The sequence below is a fragment of the Coenobita brevimanus genome, chromosome 93 (assembly GCF_032717465.1).
Source record: "Coenobita brevimanus isolate Jiangsu-jjx chromosome 93, ASM3271746v2, whole genome shotgun sequence".
In the NCBI taxonomy this organism is placed as follows: domain Eukaryota; kingdom Metazoa; phylum Arthropoda; class Malacostraca; order Decapoda; family Coenobitidae; genus Coenobita; species Coenobita brevimanus.
The window spans coordinates 14,675,357-14,700,708 of NC_137046.1; the positions used below are offsets into that span (position 1 = coordinate 14,675,357).

Consider the following 25,352-nt stretch of genomic DNA (forward strand, 5'->3'; position numbering starts at 1 on the left):
GTATTCACAGTAATTCCACCAGGTTGGATTTTTTCCACCTGTTTTTCAGTGAGGCATTCGTGGATCAGATAGTTTATCAAACCTGTTTGCAAGCGCCCAGCGCCTAGAAAGTGAAAGATTGGGAACAAGGAGTAGGCATTCTATGATCTATGATTACCCTGTCTCCCTTCCAGAAATGTTTTTATTTTTTGCCCTGGTCCTTTTGATGGGTATTATAAGAAAGAATAGAATTCCTGCTTACTGGACTAGGGACCCTGTTATGTTTACCCCCATATTTGGTCAAGTGATGAGCCGTAATCGGTTTCAACAAATTCTAAGTCGCCTCCATTTTTATGATGCTCATGACCCTGCAAATGCAAACAACACTGACAAAATGAGGCGAATTCGGTTGGTCTTTGATCACCTCAGGCAAACCTTTCGTTCCTCATTCTATCCCTATAGAGATCTCGTCATAGACGAGAGTCTCGTGTTGTGGAGAGCCAATATTTCATTCAGACAGTATATACCCAGCAAAAGGCACCGTTTTGGGTTCAAGATCTTTGTTATGTGTGACTGTAGGACTGGATACGTGCAAGACATAGTCTTGTACACCGGTGCACAGACAGACATAATAGAAGATCGAAGTATTGGACTGTCGGGAGCAGTGGTAAAGACGATGATAGAAGACTACCTTCATCGCGGTCACGTTCTCTACCTCGACAACTGGTACACTAGCCCTCTTCTCGCTCGTTATCTTCACACACATGAAACGGGAGTCTGTGGAACCGTAAAGGTGAACCGGCGTCACATGGCCAAGGTAGGGCGGAAACTTGCAAGGAGTGAGGTTGTCTTCTTCAAAGCCAACAACATCCTTGCAACAATGTGGAACCACAACAGAGAAGTAAGCCTCTTGTCCACGGTTCACTGCCCCTTGATGCACCGTACTGATTCTGTAGATTACCGTAGCGAGAGCAGGCGTCGTGTTTGGAAACCTGAGTGTGTTATGGATTACAATATAAACATGCGCCTCGTGGACCAGTCAGACTCCATGATATCGACGGTAGAGTGTGCCAGGACAACGATGAAGTGGTATAAGAAACTGTTCTTTCACTTGCTAGATATCACTGCTCTGAATTGCCACCACCTTCACGCCATGACCACAGGAGTTCAGGAAACATTTGAAGGGTTTGTGAGGGAGCTCACAAGAGAAATCTTTGCAAAGTATGCTGTTGAAAGGCCCCAACATCGCACCCGCACTGCCCCTATTGCCCAAACTCCCCAGAGAATATCCGGCCGCCATTTCCCCACTCCTATCCCTCCCCAGCCCAACAGACCTAGGCCCCAGCGCAGGTGTCACGTGTGCAGTAATTCCCAGGTGAGACTCACGACACAGAGGAAGGACACCCGCTATGAGTGCGTGCAGTGTGACGTGGGTCTCTGTATTCACCCATGTTTTAGTGAATATCACACGTTGATGCAATTTTAGCATGGTGTGAATGCGAAAGGACGCTGAAATTATGAGGTAAATGCGACAGACAGACGCTCAGTGAAATTATCAGTCATTTGGATCTCCAAATATTAGTATAAAGTGCCTACGGGAAGAACATAAGTGAAAACATTGTGTGTAAGTATATAAATCTGCCCTAAGTTGAAACTTACATAGAGAGGGTTGTATGATGCGATATTCTGTCGCTCAGTGCAATAAATACGGCCTGTAATTATATAATTATTATTATGTGACATTCTTACGGGTATAATATAAGTTCAAATTATTGTATGTGATGATATATATTCTAAGTCAAATATTCATAGCGTGTGTATAAAGATAAGATTTCCTGACGCTCAGTTGAATGAATAAGGCACGTATTAGTCAAAATAAAAGTCAGCAAGTGATAAAGTGAATAATTAGTATATAAGTGTGTGAGTGAATTAGTATATAAGTGTGTGAGTATTATGTATGACGAAACATTCCTTGCGAGGGTATTTTCAGGCGATATTCTCACGCTCACTTGAATAAATAATGGCAGTAAGTATGTACAGTGCATTCTAGGGGTGTAAACGTGTGTAATGTAAGTGGGAAATTATAATTGGAGTGAATAAATAAAGTAGATGATGAAACACGAGTGTTTGAGATCGTGGTTGCTACGTGAATATGTGCTAGCATATCGCTAAATGCCCTCGTAATGAATGAAAATAATTGAAAACCTTTACAGTGGTGGAGGAAAGGTTCTATGTAAAGGGGAAAATAATTGGAAAGTGATAAAACAATTTGGTATGTTGAAATACGAGTCATAGCGAGTGCGCTTACTAAGCTGATGTGCGCTATACTTATGCTGCATGTCATCATAATGAATGAAAACATCTGAAAACACTTACAAACAGTTGTAATTGGTAAAATGTCATTGAAACAAAAGTATACAAGTAGAAAAAATGATAGGTTGACTCATACCAGAAACTTAGCATATAGCATGTTACGACTCGGACCAAACTCGCTATGCTCGCGCGATGGTACAATGCTTATTTTTCATATATATGTGTCTGAAATCCATTATATTGTTACTGTTATTGTTTATTAGTTCAAATTCAATAAATGTAGAGGTGTTGTGTGTTGTTTCTCCCATTATTCCTTACCATAGAAAACGTAAAAGCATATCCAGCCCATTACAGAATACGATACCTGCGGGGGGGAACTGCACCTGTACGGACCACTTATAGACCGCAGGAACCACTTTCTTTATGATTTTCCTTCGTTTCTCGACCTAAGCGGAAGTTTTAGCAAAAAAAAAATTTTTCCAAAAAGGCTCGGGACTGGGGGATGTCATAGGTGCGGAAAACCTCGGGACGTGACGGGTTAATGTGATTATTTCTTCATGTAATTCTTTATATATATATATATATATATATATATATATATATATATATATATATTATTCGATAGACATCAGTTGATCTGTGATTTTTCCCACAGCTCTTCGAAAGTATCCACTTAGAATAACTTAATCCAGATGATCTTGGGAATTTCATTTCTTATATTATCGAAACTATCTTTTTTAGAGTTAGGTACTAAAAGGCTGTTTACATTGGTCTTACAGTTGATGTTAACGTCAAGTCAAATGATATGATCAATGTCACTAAAATTTTCGCCAACGCCACACAAATTTTAGTAGACCACAGTTTGATGTTTGGGCTAGATCCAGTACATCATTGGCACACTTTGGTGTATCCACTCCCTGACTTAAAAATGTCTCGACTACTTCTAATAACTTGTTCCATTCTTTGTCTGTATACGAACTTTTTCAATCAGTATATGAATTAATGAAGCCCTCCAAACTAATGTCATGCTTATCTTCTATTAGAATTTTATTTTGCTGTACAATTATTTGTTATTTTCCTTGTGTAACTTATAGGCGTTCTATTTTATGAAGGCAGTTTGGGTGGGGCCACCTAAGACCTCACACCACTAGCTCTGTTGCCACATTACTGCTGCCACACACGTGTAATTATGCCTCCTCACCTCTTTCTCCCTCTCTCTCTCTCTCTCTCTCTCCTATTCTAAGTTAGTAACTACTTATAAAGGAATTTTAAATACTCTGTATAAAAGTAATAAAAAAAAAAACTACAGTATAGTATAAATCCCATAAGACTTGTCAGCGTTGCTTTTGCGACGTTGTCAAGTGGAGTGACACGAGAGATAGGCTTGTGTGTGCGGGTCATACTCGGTCAGTCTCCCGCCATGGAAGCTTGCCCATCAAAATTCAAAACAAGAGAAAAAATAAAGAAAATAAAATTAGAAGTAGTTAATATAAATATAAATATGAGAGAGAGAGAGAGGGGGGGGGGAGAAGCACGTGTGTGGCGGCGATGTGGCAACAGAGCTAGCGGTGTGAGGTCTTAGGAGACCCCACCCAAACTGCCTTCATAAAATGGAAAGCCTATAGTTGGTCTGTAATTAAACTGAAACTTGTGGATTAATTACTCTGTGTTATTTTCGACATACAAAGAACTTCATCATGCAGTTTACTGATTAGTGCTATATTTAAGTGGTTTTTAATAAATAACAGAATCCCCTGCAGGTTCTCTGCAGTCGCAATTTTTCAACCGTTGTCGAGTTTTGTATGACTCTTCTTTAATAATGGGCTTGTCACGAGAATTTAACCATGATTCTGTGATGATAATTTATTTTGAGATTATCGGTATTTGCATAAGAATTTGTCTCACTTTGAAACAGCACTTCTCACATTCACATACCTAATATTCAAAGTATGGCTGGACCTATTAGGTCTGTAAGACAAACTAAAATTAGTCCTGTTTAACAGTCTAAATCCTCAGTCGATTGGCAGTGCTCCTACAAGCCGCTGACTTACCATTCCCTCGTTCCTAATAAATCCCTTGATTGTCTATCTGCACATGAGGTGAGGTCAGATGCACCTGATTATCTTGATGATCTGGTCGCACCTCACGTACCTTACCCCCATTGGCCTCCTTCCACATATCTGTTACTCCCAAAGCATCCCTAACACTCATCTAGAACCCTATCTAACATAGCTTTTCCTACCCTATAAAGGCAAAGGCCGCCTCTACCGTACAGTCTCCTGGTTTGACTAAAATTGCCCCGAACATCAACGAACATCACGCCCTCATTTCTGGAAAGACCTTCTCACTCTATTCAGGATCACAGAACCAGCATCAGATCTGGTTAACACACCACGGATAACTAACTTCCTACGACGTTCATTGATGTCTGCCACAACTTCACACACCTACATTTAGCTTTAGTATCAAGGCTAGTTAATATATCAACACAACCATTTGTTTTCGACAGGCCCAGCATTCTTCACAAATTATAGTCCTATCATTTTAACCAGGTGATTTTTGTTCTGTTTTACTTTATTTCTCGTAGCTTTGGAAAAAATAAGAATACACCGCTCTCCATACGTCCAATAGCACGTCTTCTATCGTTAATCACTATCACAGCTCAGCATTAAAGATGAAATGACGGCAATTTTTCGCCAGTTGAAGTGAATAGAGAAGAGTCACCGTATTGTTTAGTTTTCATTGTTGCAATCACCAGAGGAAATAGTTTAGTTTAGAACAGATTTTTCAAACTGAAGGGACCCAGGATCGAATCCCGGCTGGGGCAGGGAACAGTTTAAGGATTTGAATTTCCTAAAAAGCAGACTTTCTTGATCTACCAGATGACCCGCCGACATGTAAAATACCCCCGCTAATACCAATACACCAATCCTGTATGAGACAGCCCTTGCATGTATTCAGCATGGATTAATGTGTTAGCGCCGAAGTGGTGACATGTTGAGGAGTAGGAGGACTACTGGGCCTTGGGATAGGTCACTGCCCCCGAGAAATATGCCCTGAAGCCTTTGCCCAGAGTCGGACACGTAAAAAAAAAAAAAGAAAAGAAAGATATTATAGTCTGCTCAATTCCCTTTGATACCTTTACAAGAAACTTCTAAGTTGAATATAACGTCTAAGTTAAACATAACAGTGTGGAACTAGGCATGCTAAACTAAAATATTAGTAATTGAATTCAGTGGCACATATTATCATTGGTTAAGATGATCCACCGGTATACATGGAGAGTAATGAGGAGGATGGATGGTGAACTTGTTGAACGAAAGGCAATGATAGATTACGTGTGTGTGGATGAGCGAATGAGAAGACAAGTGTTGGATGCAAGGGTGTGGAGAGGGTGGGGGAATGGAGTCTCGGACCATCACTTAGTGATGGCCAAGGTAGAGCTGCAAAGAAAGTGGTTGAGGAGGCGAAGGGGAAGACAGGAGGAAGCAGCTCCTGTGAGAAGAGTGGAGAAATTGCAAGATAGTGAGAAAAGGACAGAGTATAAGAGCATAGTGGAAGAAAGATTGGGAAGGTATGAGCTACTGTAGAGCAGATGGAAGGGGTGGAAGACGTATGTAAGATATTCACGGAAGAGATAAGCGCAGCGTGTGAGGCGGTTTGTGGAGTGAAGAGGAGATGCAAGGGTGTGCAAGGGACAGCATGGTGGAATGATGAGGTGAAACGAGCTGTGGAACAAAAGAAGAAGGCATATGGTGAATGGTTGGCGAGTAGAGGTAGGGGAGAAGATGAGAGAGAGAAGAGAGAGGTATATGTGAGCAGGAGAAGGGAGGTTAAGAGACTGGTGAAGGAGAGTAAGAAGAAAGTGGATGAAGAGTTTGGGAGGAATCTGAGTGTGAAATGGAGGGAGAGTAAGAAATTGTTTTGGAAGGAGGTAAAGAAAGTAAGGCAGTGTGAAAGGGGAAATAGTAGGGGAGTGAAAGATAGGAATAATAGATTGTTGGTGGAGAAGAGAGAGAAAGTGAGGAGATGGAAGGAGCACTTTGAGGATTTGTTGAATGTAGAGAGTGAGAGCAGTGTGAGTATAAGTGGTTGGGGAATGGCTGGGAGAAGAAGAGATGAGAGGAGGGAGGAAGAGATCAGTAGGTCGGAAGTAGTGGAAGCGATGAAGAAGATTAAGCTGGGAAAGGCCCCAGGAATTGATGGAGTGTGTGGTGAAATGCTTAGGTATGGGGGTGAGATTGTTGTGGAGTGGATATGGAAGTTGTGTAGATTGGCTTGGGAAGAGGGAAGGGTTCCAGAGGACTGGAAATCAGGTATAATTGTTCCTCTGTACAAAGGAAAAGGGGAGAGAGAAGTATGTGGTAACCATAGGGGTATTTGCCTTCTTAGTGTGACTGGTAAAATATATGGTAGAATACTCATTGATAGGGTTAGGCATATGACAGAGGAGCTAGTTGGAGAAGAACAAGGGGGATTTAGGAAGGGAAAAGGGTGTGTAGACCAGATAATTGTTCTAATATGTTTAGTGGAGAAGTATCTAGAGAAGGGAAGGAAAGTGTATGCTGCCTTCATGGACTTGGAGAAAGCTTATGACAGAATAGATAGGCAAGGTATGTGGAAGGTATTAAGAATATATGGAGTGGAGGGGAAATTGTTGAGTGCTGTGAAGAGTATGTATGAGGGAGCTAGGGCTACGGTGCGAGTGGATGGTGAGCTGAGTGAGTTCTTTGATCTCAATGTGGGACTGAAACAGGGGTGTGTAATGTCTCCATGGCTGTTTAATATATATATGGATGGGGTTGTAAAGGAGGTTCAAGGTAGGGCAGTGGATGTGGGGGTGGCCCTAATGAATGAGGGTGAGATTTGGAAGCTTCCGGTGTTGCTGTTTGCTGATGATACAGTATTGTTGAGTGAAGATGAATGGGAGTTGCAAGGTTTGGTGAATGAATTTGGGACAGTGTGTAGGAGGAGGAAGCTGAAAGTTAATGTAAACAAAAGTAAAGTTATGGTGTTTGAGAGGAATGAAGTCACAGAGTGTGCAGTGAGGTTGGATGGTGAGGATATGGAGAATGTGAGTGCATTCAAGTACTTGAGTAGTGTGATGAGTAAGGATGGAACTTTGGGGGATGAAGTAAATGAAAGGGTACAGCAGGGAAGGAAGGTTGTTGGTACACTGAAAGCAGTGATGAGAAATAGGGAGGTGAGTATGGAAGTTAAGAAGTCACTGCATGATGGTATTGTGATCCCTACCCTGACGTATGGAAGCGAGGCGTGGACCTTGCAAGAAGGGAACAAGTCAAGAGTGAGAGCAGTGGAAATGAGTTACTTGAGAGGAGCATGTGGAGTGACATGGAGGGACAGGTTGACGAATGAAGAAGTGGAGGAACGTTGTGGGGTAGATGTGGATGTGGTTGAAAAGATTAGGAGAAATACACTGAGGTGGTTTGGACATGTGGAGAGGATGGAGAATGAAAGACTGACTAAGAGGGTGTATGTAGGTGAGGTGGAGGGAGGGAGAGGGAGGGGTAGACCGAGGATGAGGTGGAGGGATGGAGTTGAGAGGTATATGAGGGAGGGGGGGGTGAGATGGGGGGAGGGGAGTCAAATGGTGGGTGACAAAGTGACTTGGAGGCGTTTTGTCTGCGGCCACCCTTTGCGGGATTAGGGCGTCGGGCTATAGATAGATAGATAGAAGGATGCTCCCTAACACCTCTTCCTAAGCTACTCATTTTATTTATTATTTCTATCAGCCATCTTTCGTGCAGTCATTTCAATTCCACCATTTTCAGCATAAAAAACATACAAATTGATATTGACTAGCAGCATCTATAAATAAATCGCTAAGAAAAAGATGCAAAGGGGCTTCCCTAACTGACGTGAAGCAGTGCTAAGGTCCTGGTTACCTTCATTAATCTCCTCAGTGTCTTTTTCATCTTAAACCTTTCCTCGTTAGAGATGCACTTCAATATTTTCATCAGACTAAGAGCAGATTCTTTACCTAGCTGATTAGGGTTAAGGGGTAGGTAATTTAAACAGTTTTCCTATTTTCTTTTTGCTGAAGACAAAAACATGTTCATTTTGGCTTACATAGAGGAATTATCTGCGACAAATCAGAAAACAGGAAAAGCATCTCCTTCTGGTTTTCATTATGCCTGCTGCTTTAATCATCTGAGCGAAATCCTGACATGAAAAGGTTTCATCTGGCACACACGCTTTGTACATGATTCTCTCTCTCTCTCTCTCTCTCTCTCTCTCTGAGAATGTGGAGTGCTTTCATCCCTGAAGGGCACTTGTTCCTGTCTTCTCTTCAGTTTACCTAGCCAAGCCTCTTCACATAGAGTTACCTCCTTACACATCCCCTTGGGCGCCTGCTGTATTCCCCTCTGCTTTATTTCTCCCTGTGTCCTTACTAACGACCTTGGGCCCCACACGCTCTCCTTCTTTTCACTTGCTGCTGCCTTTCATTCCCCCTTCTTCTCGCTTCCTCGCTTACCACAGCGCCCATTCATATGTCTTCTAATTTCCTGTTTCAGTCTTCTTCCCAAGGTCTTCATCATTACTGCCTTAACATCTACCCCCCCCTCCATCTCTCTCTCTCTTCTCTCTCTCTCTCTCTCTCTCTCTCTCTCTCATACGATTTCCTAACTGCATTTTCTCCACCTTTTTACGTGCATCTATCAGCATCTTCTTTTCCCCCCGATATTACATCTTTTCCCTGATAAGGCTTTTTGCATACATTCACTTTTAAATCTCTTTTCTTTCCCCTCCTCTCTTTCTCACACACACACACACACACACACACACACACACACACACACACACACACACACACACACACACACACACACACACACACACACACACACACACACACATATGCACGCACATATTGCAGGAGTAGTCTGTAGCACCAGTCGAGCAGGGCAGTATTCCCAAGGCGGATGGAAAGCTGATGAAAGGGAGAGCTGGAGCTCCCGTTGCATCAGCACTCGGGACCAGGTCCCGACCACCCCCCTTTGCTGAACTTTTTCAGTGTTTCAGTAACACATAGAGTAGGCCAGCATGCTCTCCAATACAAGTTTCTCTATCATCACTAAACTACATGCACAGTACACATTACACTTCCTTTTCAAAGTTAAATTAAAGGAAAATGGCTCAAAACCACAATGCCTCGGAGTCCCAAGGGGGAGGGGGGGACCATAAATGCCCCTATACATCCACCCCTCTTCCGGTAACGACTCTTTGAGTTGCCTGGATCCACTGTCTGACTCACTCCTTCTTCATTTCTGCAACATTCGCGGCCTTTCCTCTAACTTTCTTTCTGTTGAACACCACCTCTCCTCCTCTAAACGTCAACTTCTCTTTCTTACTGAGACTCAGCTGTCTGAGGCAACTGACAGCAAACCCTTCTCTGTATCCTCCTACCTTCTCTATACTCATTTCAAAGCCAAAGGTGGATGTTGCGTGTATGTACGCAACGACCTACCTTGCTCTCGTGTTCCTGGACTTGATTCTTCTGAATTCTCTACACTCTGGCTTCGGGTCTCCTGTCATTCTCTGACTAAAGATATCTGCACTGTTTATTTATCTCCTAATTCGACTGACAATCAAAAATTCTTCAACTAACTTACTTCTACAATGGAACACATTCTATCCATTACTCCTTTCTCTGAAATCTCCATTCTAGGAGATTTCAATGTTCACTCTCCTCTCCTTTCACTGATCCACCTGGTGAACAAGCCTTCATCTTTTCTATCTGTAAGACCTAGAGCTGCTTGTACAGCACCCTACCCATATCCCTGACCGTCTTGGAAAGAGCTTCAACATACTTGACCTCTTCCTTACAGCTAATCCTTGTGCTTACATTGTTGATCCTTTCTCTCCGTTGGGCTCCTCCGATCATAACCTTGTTACTTTAACGTGTCCTATTGCTCCGTTACGGCCTGTGGACCCTTCAAAGAAACATCGTCTGTGGCACTTTGGAGCTGCAGATTGGGAGGCCATCAGTTATTACTTCTTTGATTTTCCCTGGAATGATTATTGCTTCCGTGGCCAGGAGCCATCTGAGTGTGCCTTGCTCATTACGGAGGTTATTCTCTCAGGCATGGAGGCATATATTCCATTCTCATATCCTCTGACTAATGCAAGAAAGCCTTGATTTAATCACCCTTGTTCTAATGCTGTCCACAACAAGGAGAGGGCCTATAAAAGGTACAGGAGCCAACCCACCACCGAATCACGTCTTTTATATGTTTCTGCCCGGAATCGTGCTAAGTCTGCTCTTCTCTCCGCAAAAAATAATTTCATCCACACTAAATGCTCTCAACTCTCCAACTCGAATTCTTCCCGCTTCTTCTGGCACCTTGCCAAAACCTTTCTAACAACTTTACCTCATCATCCTTCCCTCCTCTTTTCTACTCTGATGCCTTTGTAGCTATTTCTTCTACTGATAAAGCACATCTGTTTGCTCAGATTTTCTCCAATTCCACCTTAGACGATTCCAGTGCTGTTCCTCCATCATTTTCCCCCTTCTGACTTCCTCATGGCTGACATTAAAATTTCTTCAGCTTATGTATTTTCTGCCATCACTGGCCTCAATACTAACGAGATATATGGGCCTAATGGGGTCCCTCCTGTTGTCCTCAAGAACTGTGCTTCTGTGCTTACACCCTGCCTAAGTAAACTCTTTCGCCTTTGTCTTTCTACATGTACCTTTCCTTCTTGCTGGAAGTTTGCTCTCATTCAGCCAATCCCAAAGAAGAGTGACCTTTCCAAACCTTCTAGGTATCGTCCAATTGCTGTAACATCCTGTGTTTCAAAAGTTTTTGAGTCCATTCTTAACAGAAAAATTTTAAAACATTTTCCTATTACAACCTTCTTTCTGATCGTCAGTATGGGTTCCGTCAGGGATGCTCCACTGGTGATCGTCTCTCCTACCTTTCAGATTCCTGGTCATCCTCCTTTCGGGACTTTGACGAAAGCTTTGTCATTGCACTTGACATCTCAGAGGCTTTCGATCGAGTTTGGCATAAATCTCTAATTTCCAAATTGACCTCTTACGGTTTCTATACCTCTATCTGTGCCTCCTTTCCTGTCGTTCTATAGCTGTTGTTGTAGACGGCCATCGTTCTTCTCCTAGATCTATTAACAGTGGTGTTCCTCAGGGCTCTGTCCAATCACCAACTCTCTTCCTTTTATTCATCAATGATTTTCTAAGCTGTACATCTAGCCCTATCCACTCGTACGCTGATGATTCCACCTTTTATCTTTTCATTTAGTTCCCGCAACGTCCATCCCAGCATTTACTTCAACAAACAAGGGATAAGGCTATGGCACACCTAATGTTTGACTTGGTTCGTATCTCTGACTGGGGTAAAAATAATCTGATTGTTTTTAATGCATCAAAGACTCAGTTTTTACACCTAACAACTTGTCAAAATCTTCCACAGGAATACCTGCTAATGTTTAATAATATCCAGGTCAATCCTGCATCATCCCTGAACATGCTTGGGGTTTCATTCACATGGGACTTATCTTGGAAAGATCATATTGCATCCCTTGTAAAATATGCTTCCAAGAGGTTGGGTGTGCTAAGCCGACTCTGTGCCTTCTTTACTCCTGGACAGTTGTTGACTTTATACAGGGGTTTCATTCTCCCCTGTTTAGAGTACAACTCTCATTTGTGGGGAGGGTCCCCACATACAGCTTTTCTCAAAGGAGTCAAAGGCTATTCGCCTCATCAACTCTCCTCCTCTTACTGGCTCCCTTCAACCTTTGTCTCTTCGCCTCACTGTTGCCTCTTTATCTCTATTCTATCGCGACTTCAATGGTCACTGCTCCTCTGAACTGTCTTCTTGCATCCCTCCACCTCTATGATGGGCGCGTAGCACCCGTCTGATAACAAACTCTCATCCTTTTCTGTCCAACTCTATAATGCAAGAATTAGCCATTACTCCCAGTCGTTCATTTATGCAACAGGTCAACTCTGGAACTGTCTCCCTCTGTCTGTATTTCCTACTTCCTATGATCTCCCATCTTTCAAACGCAGTGTGTCCAGGCATCTCGAAATAAATGGATGTTGAATTTGTCTCTCTTTTGTTTTTGTTTCTTTCTTGGAAGGAACAATAATGTGGGCTCAGCCTTGGTTCCTTCTTCCTTGCATAAAAAAAAAAGATGCACTATCGAACATTTCACGTTCCACTTCAAATTTGTGTCGATCAGTCCCATATCCTTCACTTACTAATCTCTTTACCTTATGTCCTACCAAACTTGTTTTCTTTTTTTTTTTCTCTGTTTCTACATCTATTTTACATCATGGTGTCCTTTTCTCACAGACCATACTTCTATACACACAAGTTACTGTGTTTTCAGAATTCCCTCCTTAATTGTTAACTCTCTCTCTCTCTCTCTCTCTCTCCCTCTCTCTCGTCATATCCAGCTTTACGTCTTTCATCTCTCCACATCTGTTCATATATATTTGCTCTTCAAATTTCACTTATTTAATACGGGCGGACTCCGCCAAGCAAATCACCAGTGGGGCCTTTCGATCCCCTGGTACCTTTGGCACCATAAGCTATTTACCCTATTTTAAAAACATGTAGAAGTTCCGCGAAGAATGCATAAGAAAATTTTTCGGTGTTTTCAATACAAATTCTAAAAAATCTGAAGACTTTGACATTTTTGTGAAGTTCGTGCTTTCAAAACTGCAAAAAAATGAAGAAGGATACTTACTGAATCCCACTGCGACAAGTCCGGCTGTGACAAACTCAGGCGGTGACAACCCTGGTACAGACAAATTCCTGATAATCTGGTTTGTTTGGTCAAAGATTTGGTAGTAAAAGTCGAGCACCAAATAATCTTGCACTTTTCTATTTGATGACTTTGGTTTCACAGATTTCTTTTTGCATAAAATATAATTATTCAATGGAGCATTATTGTACTAAAATCGAAATAGCAAAAATCGACCAAAATTTCAAAATTTTAGATTTCAATGATTTATTCCTATAAACCCTCCCCATTATGCCAGGCATGTTTAGAAAAATTTCAAGTTGATGTCTCCTTTGGTTTATGAGATATGCGAATTTGACGTTTAAGCTTTATATGGAGAGAGATGCTTTAATCGTGTGTGTGTGTGTGTGTGTGTGTGTGTGTGTGTGTGTGTGTGTGTGTGTGTGTGTGTGTGTGTGTGTGTCACCTCCCCCCCAAAAAAAAAAATGAAACTTAGCAGAATTGTGGAAATTGGGCCCCAAATGAGCCACATTCAATTTATTGGTAAGGGATATTTTTTGAAGTTTTTTTTTGGCCAGTATTAATTGTTCCCATTGGCGTCACAATACGCACATATGCAAGAGGCGGTGGGGCATTCCCATGAAGTTTCATACATCTCTGCAGAGAGAGTGAGAGAGAGAGAGAGAGAGAGAGAGAGAGAGAGAAAGAGAGGCAACATCCACACTCCGATGTCTGTGCTATGAACAGGTGATATTATTCAGTATAAAATGGAAGTAGCTGTAGTGGTGCCAGTGGTGGTAATAGCTGTGATGATAGTGGTGGTGGTAGCTGTGATAATGGTGGTAGCTGTGATAATGGTGGTAGCTGTGTTCGTAATGTTTGTGGTGGCAGCTGTGGTGGTGGAGGTGGTTGTAACTATGACGGTTGTGGTGGTGAAAAACTGCGATGGTGGTGGTGGTGGTGATTGCTGTGACGATGATGGTGGAGGTGGTAACTTTGGTGGTGGTGGTAGCTGTGATGATGATGGTGGTGGTGATAGTCGTGGTGATGATGGTGGCTGTAGCTGTTCTGAGATGGCTCTCATTTGGGCAAGTATTTGAGGCCTTGTAGGCCACAAAGGACTTGCACCAATGCGAAGTGTGGTTCAGAGAGCACTTATCATTTGAATAAGTCTGTTCACGAGTCCATGCACCCATAACACTATTTTGGGCGTGATAACTCCTGAACCCATGGACGGATTTCTACCAAACCTTTGTCAGTGACAGAATGAGGAGATGATGAATTAAGTAGGTCAGCTAGATCAAAGGGTCAAAGGTCAAGGTCAAGGAGGCGACCTAGTTTATTCCCTTATGGGCGAGATATCTCCTGAACCTCTTGCTGGATTTTGACCAAACTTATGTCAGTGATAGAGTATGAAAAGATGTTGAACTGATTAGGTCAGGAAGGTCAAGGGTCAAGGTCATATGGCTGTAGGTGCGATATCTGCTGAACCCCTCAACAGATTTTGACTAAACTTTTGTCAGTGATACAGTATTAAGGGGACTATGAACTGACTAGGTCAGCAAGGTCAAGGGGTCAAAGATCAAGATCATATGGGTGTGGGAACGATGTCTTCTGAACCCTTCAAGGGATTTCCAGCAAACCTTTGTCGGTAATACAGTATGAAGGGAAGATGAACTGATTAGATCAGCACGGTCAAGGAATCACAGGTCAGGGTCATATGAGGTCAACTTAATTTAGTCTCTTTTTAACCCACAATGAACCCTGTCATGGAGGTTGTATAGTGAGTTCGTGTGCAAGGCTTGGCGGAGGCATACTGAGCGACCCTCTTCATCGACAGTTTGGGGCCCGAGTTCTTGGCGTTTCATATTGGACAAGTGCTGAGCGACCCAACAGGGCCGAGAGGCTTTTGATCCTATTTTATTTCTTCGTGTATGTCTCTGCATTCATACTCTCCTCCTTCTGTCTGTCTGTCTGTCTGTCTGTCTCTGTCTCTCTCTCTCTCTCTCTCTCGTCCTGCCAAACCTACCCACTCTTATTATGTCCACACATTTTCATCAAAATCAGCCTATTTTCTCCCCACATATCCACCACCTTTCCCTATATGTGTGTCCCTATGCGCCTCTAAGTATTCCCTTCCCTCCTACACTCCTTCTTCACCCTCTCCAGCACCTCTCTTGGACCTCATTAACTCGTACAGTGGAGGTATACAAGGTGATCCGTCTCACCCTCCAGCTAACACCTCTTGCTGAGTCATCTCTCTCTCTCTCTCTCTCTCTCTCTCTCTCTCTCTCTCTCTCTCTCTCTCTCTCTCTCTCTCTCTCATTTTAGAACTAAATTAAACTTTTGACTACCGCTCCAGACCCACCAGCAGTGACAGTGGAGGTGGGTGGAGGTGGGAGTGAGGTGGTGCTGGAAGGGCGAGACATCTACTTCAACTGTAACGTGGACGCCAACCCTCCCGCCTACAAAATATCCTGGTTCCATCAGGTCAGTGATTCTATATATATAACTTATTAATTTTAATCCCTGCTGTATAGGAACTCTTACTCTTTCACTTAGTAGGTTTTTTTTTTTTTTTTTTTTTGGGGGGGGCAATTTCATGCAGCTTGGAAGGGACCTCTCAGAATAATACGTATTCTTTCATCATCATCATCATCATCATCATATTCAGGGACCTCTTACGATTATATGATTACTCTCATCATCATCACCATCATCAAGAATGACATCTCAGAGTGACAGGCGTACTCTCATCATCATCACCATTATAAAGAACGACATCTTAGAGTGATAGGCGTACTTTTATCATCATCATCATCATCATCATCAAAACCATATTCCACCTGTTTTGATTTACAGTGGGCAAAATGAAAACAAGGCGAAAAACACGTAGTATGTTCGTATCTTTTGTCAGTGTGCCAGTTTAAATTAGCACACACCCATTTTAGCTTTTAGCATTTACGAATACAGTCGTGACCTCGTGCAATGAAAGGCTTGGAAACATAGTAATATCACTCTAACTTGCCCTAAAACTCCGATCTCTACATCTTGAACGCTAAGTCTCAACAATAGGCTAAAACTCGAATATGATGCTAGTTACGACTAAGTGTTATGGATCGGATACAGAACCAGAGTATGTCCTTTTCTGCCAATGAGTTACATGAAATAAGGTGCAAAAAGGTGAAGATTTAGGCCAAGATAGAGTGAAAAGAGTATGTTACTACTGCTACAACAATTAAGATTATTATGAGTCCTGCGAAGAAGCATGGCATCTTCTGCAACGTGCCCTACACTGTTACACTAGATTCAGGTTACCTCTGTGTGTGTGTGTGTGTGTGTGTGTGTGTGTGTGTGTGTGTGTGTGTGTGTGTGTGTGTGTGTGTGTGTGTGTGTGTGCTTTAACTCCTTCTAGGCTAATTGGTGGATTTAGATGAAACTTCCCACGTGAGTTCTGCTGGTTACTGGGAGGAGTTTACATTGTACATAATTTTACCACCATGAATTTGAGGGTGGTGCCAGCCCCCTCCCCCTTCACCAAATATAGAAATTCGTAGAAACAGTGGAAGAAGGGCAGATATGGCTTTCATATCTTAGACCATATTGTACAATGGACTCCCATCTGCAATGCGATATTTGGGGAACGTGCTTCCCTAATGATTCCTTGGGGGTTAGTCCCTCTTCCTAAAAGTTAAAACGTTCAGCAGTAGGGGAAATTAATCTCATGGATTACAGTGGAACTTCTCAGATCATTTCGTCTGGTTTCATGACAATGTCGTCCACTATATAAAGTTTTCAACCATTATTTTTAGGTGGGTCAGCCCCCCTCACCAAACAAAACATTCTCAGTAGTGAAGGGAAGGCTGAAATACCTCTGATATCTTAGTACAAGTTGTACAGCTGACTCTCATTCGTAATGTGATACTTGGGGAGTGTGATCCCCCACAATGATTCCTAGGAGAGTCACCCTCCTCACAAAAATAAAAACTAGCTCTGGATAAATCTTCCCAGATGGGTTTGTCTGGTTACTCCAACGGTCTTCCACTATATGAAGTTTTCTAGTCATGTTTTTTACGGGGGCAGCCCCCCCTAACCAAATTTAACATTCTCAGAAATAGTGAAAGGAGGGCATATATTGGTCTTAGTACTTGTACAACAAACTCTCCAAATAATGTGATATTTGGGGAGTGTGACCCCCCCAGTGATTCTTGGGAGGGCAGCCCTCTTTCAAAAATAAAAACGATCAAAATAAAGGATTGTGGGTACATGACTATAAAAAAAAAAATTAGCATACATATACAAGATTGTGTAGGCAGTTTCCATGTTATTTAATGCACAGCAAGAAAATGCACATCGACCTTACTATTATTATTATTATTATTATTATTAATCATTCATTCATTATCTAATCCTGTGTTGCCCCATGAAGAGTGTAGGAACCCGGGTCTAGGGATTTTGGTCCAAACTCTCTCATCTCTGAATGGCATTAGGTGAATAATAAACCCCATCCAGCCATTGGATATAAACCTGCCCAGGCTTAGTTATTAATATTATAATTATTATTATTATTAATATTATTATTATTATTATTATTATTATTGTTATTATTATTATTATTATTATTATTATTATTATTACTACTATTATATTATTATGTTTGACTTCTTGCTGTTTAAGAGGATTCTTTTGTTGTTTCATCATGGCTACAGATAGTAAAGCTTACGATGGATGAACCTGGCAGCTGTGGAACGAACACATCGAATTATGACGAGAAAGCTCCAAAGCTATCCACAATGAATATGTTGTTTTATAAGCGTTTCAGTTTCACGCAACATTATTATACCAGAAAATTTGGGACAACATAATATTGTAAATACTAGACACCAACAAGCAGCCATTAGCATGCTGTAGGCGCTGTAGAGGACGCCTTCACATGGTAACACCTACATGACCAGGAGTCTCCACTGCTCTGTGATCCGAGCGTCACTCAGCTCTTTCCTTGTCCCCAGAAAGTAGGATTGTGGACTGCAGTAGATGGGTAATTTGAGCCTGCCATAGACCGGTTTCACGTTCAGAACAGTCTGTCTACCTATAATATGACTTGTGATGCATTATACACTGGTCAACGAAAAAAAATATATACTTCATGGTTCTGCATTGAAATGGTCTGATTCTAGGGAAATCGAAGGTGCTCAACTCGAGGATGCCATCAGTAAGGACGTATCTGGTCCGGTTCTTGAAAACCAGTATATTGGTTTATCTTGCTCACAGGATGTGACTCATACATTTGTTTGTTTAGTTCCATTGATTAAATTTGTATTTTTGTTGCAGGTTGCATATACTGTTTCCACTTGTATTCTTGCAGAAATTCTCAATCACTTTGACAGTGGTGAAAGATGGAACGCCGCAAATGTGTAAACGATCCTGACCGTTTGTTACATTTGTGGAGCGTTCACCCCAGAAAAGCTTCAAGAAATCCATCACGAAGGTTGTTCAAGTGAACTGCAAAAACTACTTGAAATGTCCATTGGGCTACCATGACAAGAAATGGGCGCCTCACATGACGTGTAGGTCCTGTGTCAATTACGTGAGTGAAAAGATGCATGGAAAACGAAGATCGGGTTTGCCATTCACTGTACCAATGGTGTGGCGAAAGCCCGAAGAGCACAGCAATGACTGCTATTTCTGTCTCACGAACATCAAAGGAATAACTGTCAAGACACGAACCACAGTACAGTATCCCAATATTGCTTTTGCAATCCGACCAGTGCCACACAGTTCAGAACTACTGGTTCCAAACCCACCTGCTGAACACGAGTTAAACAGCGAATCTGATTTCAGTCATAGTCCCATGGATGATGACTACAAGGACGACTCAGGAAACAGTGGGCCCAAACCATTCAACCAGGGAGCCCTTCATGATCTGATATAGGACCTTGATTTGTCTTAAAAAAAAAAAAAAAAAAAAAAACAGGGAGAGCTCCTGAGATCACGACTGATGCAGCGTAACCTGCTGGAAATGAAATGAAATGAAATGAAAAGGTAGCATCAGGTAACAAAGACCATGTAGCACTAAGTCGCATCACAGAGTGAAAATATGATAAAGGAGGAAAATAAGGGAAATTATGGTAAAGGACGAAAATAAGGGAAATTACGGTAAAGAATGAAAATAAGGGAAATAGTGGTAAAGGATGTAGAGGCTGCAGCCTCAGGGGGAAGAGGAGTGGAAGGAAGAGTGAGAGGAGGGGAGTGAACATCGGCAGAAACGGTAATTGTAGAAGTGGAAATGGGGACGGTTGCACCAGTGGTTGGAACAAACGATGGTGAAGAAGTATCCTGAAGAAACCGTGTAACTTTCTGTATAGTTTCAGGAGAACTGTCACCCGAAGATCCATGACGAAGTGGACGGAAGTCAGATCTGGAGGAGAGAGGAGGCATGCAGCGCTTTTGGGGAACAGGATGCGACCCACGATGGCCTTTACGTTTCTTGACCGACTGAAGGGGAGTGGCAGGGTGGGAGGGGCGTGGCTGAGAACGCGAAGGATGTGACACGGGCGCGGAAGTAGATGACGATATAGGTGGGGTAGAGGAGAGAGAGGTGGAAGTAGAGGAACCAAGAACTTAAAAGGAATCTGATAACGGAATAGGGGTGGACAAAAAAGGGCAAGAGGTGGTTGAGAAAGAAACGGACAAAGGTTGGGCCGCAGAAAAACAAGAAGGCTCTAAAGAAAACGAAGGAGAGGACGAAGAAGTGACAAAGACATCTGAGGTTGCAACAGAAGAATAGTAACCTGCTGGAAGATAGAGTGGATATCACTACGTGCGTCAGCGGCATAGACAACTGTCTGCATTTTTCAAAATGGCAAACAACCTTTGCTACTGCGATGACACGGTGTGTCTCACGCAGCAACTCTTTAAGTTTGATCCATACAAGCTGGATGAGGCTCTTTAGAGATTCAGGAAAAGACACTCTGAAAGCAGTCCTCCTACACAAGAGGAATCGGCTTCCATCCATGCCAATAGCACACACAAAGAAGATGACCGAAAGCTATGGAACTATGTAGATCGTGCTTTCTGCTATCGAGTTGAGAAGCATTAGTGGAAAATATGAGGGGATCTCAAAGTGATCAGTGTACTTCTAAGCCTTCAGAGCGGTTACACAAAGAACATGTGCTTTCTCTGCTTGTGGAACAGCTAATGCCTAGCACTGCGTAAGAAAAGAATGGCCGGCAAAACCAAAAGATGCACCCAGAAGATTCAACTGTCTTCACAAACCCCTTATGGATCCAGAAAACATATTCTTTCCGCCACTGCATCTCAAGCTGTGCTTGGCAAATAATTTAGTAAAAGCCATGGATCAAATGAGTACTGGGCTTCAATACTTGTCTCTGAAGCTAGGTGGCGTGGTATCCGAAGCCAAGTTGAAAGCTGAGGTCTTGAATGTCCTCAGATCCTCATGCTGGTTAATGATGGTGACATCATCAAGGCATTAAACCCGCTGGAGAGGGACGCATGAGAATCTTTCGTGAGTATCTCACAGAACTACCTTGGAAACCATCGTGCAGAGAACTACAAAGAAACGTTGGCAGGCATGTTATGGATTTATCGAGCTCTGGACTCACGGATGACCTCGAAGATTAATTTCTTGCACTCCCACCTTGATTTCTTCCCAGATAACCTCGGAGACATCATTGACGAGCACTGTGAAAAGTTTCACCAAGACATTGCTATGATGGTGAGCAGGTATCAAGGCCAATTCAGTCCCAACATGATGGGCGACTATTGATGGATGCTACTACGAGAAGAGAGTCAGCTGAACAAGCGGAAAAGCAAAGTGATGAAGTATTTTCAGAACTTCATCGATTGCTAATAACACGTGCATTGGATTTCCATATTTTTGTACCATAAATCAGCACAGTATTATCTGTGTGTGCCTCAATATATGTTACAAAGTTGAGACGAGTCATGCAACACTGAATATGTTTTCAGTTTGCTATTCAAGAATCCTGGTCCGATAGTGCAAAATGAATATCAGATTTGAAATTAGTGCTATCAAATTAGTCAGGGACACATACTCATGAATGAGAAACATATTGGCTGTTGGCCAGTGAATTGTCATAGCATATTATTAGTCTTGAAACTGAATGTGTGCATGCAGTTGAGATCACTTCTTGATTAGTGAGACTGACGAAAGTAAGAAAGATATGAGGACCTAGAAAAAAATAATCTGTTAAGTGAAATAATCATTTATACTACCTTAAGGCCATCCATTCATGAAGGTTTTGGAGAGGGAGGGAAAATAAAAGCCGAGAAAAATGGTGGTGGTGGGAAAGACCACAGACGTGAGAAGAATAATGTTTCTAGGCCGTTTTCACAGTCGTCCCCATATTTTCAGGCCTGAGGCCGGACCCGAACCAAGAGCCGTTGGATTTCATAGTCGCTGAGAATGGCTTTCTGGAGCTTACTAACTGGGGTCGTCTGCCTCTGTTGATGCGGTAGGGTTGGCAGTTCTGGGTGGGAAAGCATGAATGAAGTAAACTGATAGAAGAAAAAGGCACCTAACCCAGCACTTTCCATAATGCTGAGAATATATAAATACTGGAGTATAATGATTGTGGTGAATGGTATGGCTGGAACATCCACTTCACTCAGTTCTTACTAACATATTCAGGAGTAAAGAAATTCGTAGGAAGGCAGCAAAAATAACGAATGAGAAACGTCAACGGAATGAAGAGGTAACTAACGGCAACCTCACCACGCGCGTATACTTGAAATCGGGAGCAAGCTGAATCGTGATGAATGCTAAATAATGTAAAAAGGGCTTAAGTAAAAATAACTATGGAGATGTAACAAATGTATAATATCATCTAATGATCTGATATAGTATTAGTACATGAACATGAGGTGTTTTCTAAACAGGGTTTGTTTGTTATATCAGCTATTACATCATGCATCAGAGATTAGAATTTTTGTATGAAAATATACATTAGACAACGATTCTCATATTACTTTCGGGTCCTTTTTTTGTGGAACCTCCACCAGTCTGCGAAAGGCTAGTATTCGGATGCACAGTAGAAAGTCACAAATACACAAACAATTTTATTTTTCGATCCCGGGTGTGTTATTTATCTCAGCAATATTACATTGGGTATCTAATACTGAAGCATTAATGAAAATATGCTGCATATAATTATTCTTTTACTTTATTACTTTCTGAACTGTCTGTTGGGAAGGTTTCAGGGTCTCCAAGAATATCCAGTAATGTGTTCAGGACTTCCTGAATGCTGTCCCCAACAGAGGCCTCAGAAGGCTGGTTGGGGGCAACTGTGAAAACGAAAATGTGTGTTCGGAGGTAAGCAGGCTGTTGGGGACTAAACTGGGGACGACTGTGAAAACGACCCTCTGTGTCAAGAAGGTTGCAAGTCGTGATTATTGATGGTGGGTGAGAAATAAAGTATCATAAGTGTTTCTGTAAAATGAAACTAAAGGAGCTAATTTTGCTGAATTAACTTCATAAACAAAATATTTACCTTACTGTTTTTTCATATTTCCCACCATCCTCTTCCATGTGCCGAATACATGTCTCCCAGCAAGGCTCAGTGAGGTGGGAGGAGGGAGAGGAGGGGGGGGAAGGGTAGAGAAGGAAAGGTCTATGAGTTTCGGGGGAACTATGATGGAAAGAGATTATAACAGGAGCGAATCCAGGAATATTTCTGAGGTGGTGCCCATATCACTTTCTAGAGAAGTAAGCATCCTCTTTTTCTCAGCCAACTAAGTAACGTTTTGTCAAGCTAGGATGATTTGCAGGACGTTTGTATAGTTGATATAAAATGCTAGTCAGTGAAAATGCACTGTAAAATAGGGATCGTAATGAAGTTAACACTGACTCAGACTGGGTGAGAATTTTGAGTTTAAGTTTGAAGGCATCATGATAGATGTCTGGGGCTTAGGAAGAGACTGGTTGCAATTAACAAATTTGTCAAAATTATAACTTTGACAGACTTTGAATACAGCAGCTGAATAGTATTTGTCTAATGAGTGAAGCTACAATGAAATATTTGACTATGGCATCTAAGTTAATCTATTATTATCAATAGAGCGTAATTATTTGCCAGCAGAATTGAGGTTACTGCGCGCGCGCTTGTGTGTGTGTGTGTGTGTGTGTGTGTGTGTGTGTGTGTGTGTGTGTAACATAATATGGATCGATAATTGTAATACAGGAAAATTAAAGGCAACAGTGTGTGTGTGTGTGTGTGTGTGTGTGTGTGTGTGTGTGTGTGTGTGTGTGTGTGTGTGTGTGTGTGTGTGTGTGTGTGTGTGTGTGTGTGTAACATAATATGGATCGATAATTGTAATACAGGAAAATTAAAGGTAACTGTGTGTGTGTGTGTGTGTGTGTGTGTGTGTGTGTGTGTGTGTGTGTGTGTGTGTGTGTAAGATAATAAGGATCGATAAATGTAATACGGGAAACTTAAAGGCAACTGAGACTGTATTGTTTTGACGTGGACCTGGCTTGTGGATTTTCTGCAGTTGGACTGTTTAACTCAGGGTGCATTCACACAGAGGTCAGATAGTTCTTCTTCAGAAGAAGACTGTCCGATCATTTTAGTTGGGATAAAAAATGTACCAAGAAAAGTTCATTTCATTTGGTCACTGTGCAGCCATTCCATTTCTCAGTGGGAAATGTATCACATGTGGCAGTAGGAAACAATGTGTGCAGAGCATAGTCCCTAAAACTAGACGTAGTATTTAAAGATTTTGTCCTGACCTACACGAACGGACAGTTTACGTCTGAATATATTCGGTTATGGCTTGCATTTTTTTTTTTTTTTTTTCGGGTTATCAAGTCATATTAGCAACTTCAGATTGAGTACCTCGAGAAAAGACTGCACCTTTGTCATCCCCCAAACTTAATATTATGGTAGTTTAACGTTGGGTTAGGTCTAAGTTGCTTAGGTAAGGGCTGTTTAATGTGGAAACACAGATTTTCTGGTGATTTTTTTCTTAGCTGAAATGTTTCATTTATTCCCAAGCGAAGGCGCGACTTTGCCGAATCATTTTTCATTGAACTCGCTCCAACGTTGCCAGTATGACTGGATGATTAAGTATACCGGTACCTGACGAAAACACACACACACACACACACACACACACACACACACACACACTTCCTGCCTCATTGTGAATGCACTCTGTTAAAGCAAAGGTTAAGGTGGGGGCAGATGTTATATGACGATGCTCATGTCTGTAACTTACGTTTTTGAGCTTGTGGTCAGTTACCCATCCATATCCTGGGATACATGGCCATTCCATCATGTTACAACAGTTGCCTCCCATTGTTCTTACCCAAAGTAATCGTATTACCCGCCTGCCCTCAAAGGGTGGACAGAATTCATAGTCGAGTGGTCCCAGCGCAAGCACCAGGATTCGATCCCTGGCAGCTTTGTTGTTATACTAACCTCACGGCTACAATAACAGTTTATTGTAAATATTGTGCAAGAGATAATGTAAGCAATAAATGCATTGTAGAAACCATGGCACTGCTTTCACCCCAGACAGCAGACTGAATCTCTACTCTTGTCTCCGGGTATTATAAAGCGAACATCAAAAGTTTGAGGGGAAAAGAGTACTGATTTTTTTTCACCTCAATTCTGAACCCTAATTTGCGTGACACTAATCCAGGAATACTTCAGTTCTCATTACCCTTCCCCTTCCCCTCAGAATCATTGCTTATGATTTCGCACTTGTGTCATATTTCCACATTGGGATTAACTCACCTTCATCCTAAATGAGAGGTGAAATGAGTACGAGAAATGGCCTAGTAATGGCAGTCGCTGCTACCACAGGTTCGGTTGGATGTGGACCCGGTGGGCTACAGGCTTAATTTCCTCTCCCATAGTCAATCGTCCTCATCTCGGGGGACTGGGATGTAACTGAAAAGGGTTTGCATATGCAGGCAGTTGAACCCTCTGTCTATAACAGTGCCATCACATGAAGGCGTTCCTCTCAAGCACCAGAAAGAAGCCCCCAAAACATTAACCTCTCATCCTTTGTTACTGTAAATAACCAGTTAATAACCTCGTATCTCACTCCATACCTTATATGGAAATTAGGGGTCATGTGATGAAAATAATGAAGGCAAAGTGGTAAAAGGATAGACAAGATAGAATCCAAGTACTGCCTTCATGCAAGTATAAGGATTTAGGTTTTCGGCTGTTTTATGGGTTAAGCTGGCTTTAATGAAAAATATAGTAGGGAGGGAGAAAATGCCAGGTACTTACCAAAGTTATTAGTGGTAGTGGGTAACTGATAAGTAATTGAAACAATTC

At 42.0% G+C, this 25,352-nt stretch overlaps 1 protein-coding gene across 1 annotated transcript in view; it reads left to right on the forward strand.

Moving 5' to 3' along the window:
• Window positions 1-25,352, forward strand: part of LOC145412368 (uncharacterized) — a 417,977-nt gene that overhangs the window by 329,455 nt on the left and 63,170 nt on the right. The window contains exon 14 of the mRNA XM_080282257.1: window positions 15,386-15,513. Coding sequence (XP_080138383.1) covers window positions 15,386-15,513 — 128 coding nt within the window. The remainder of the gene's footprint in view (window positions 1-15,385; window positions 15,514-25,352) is intronic.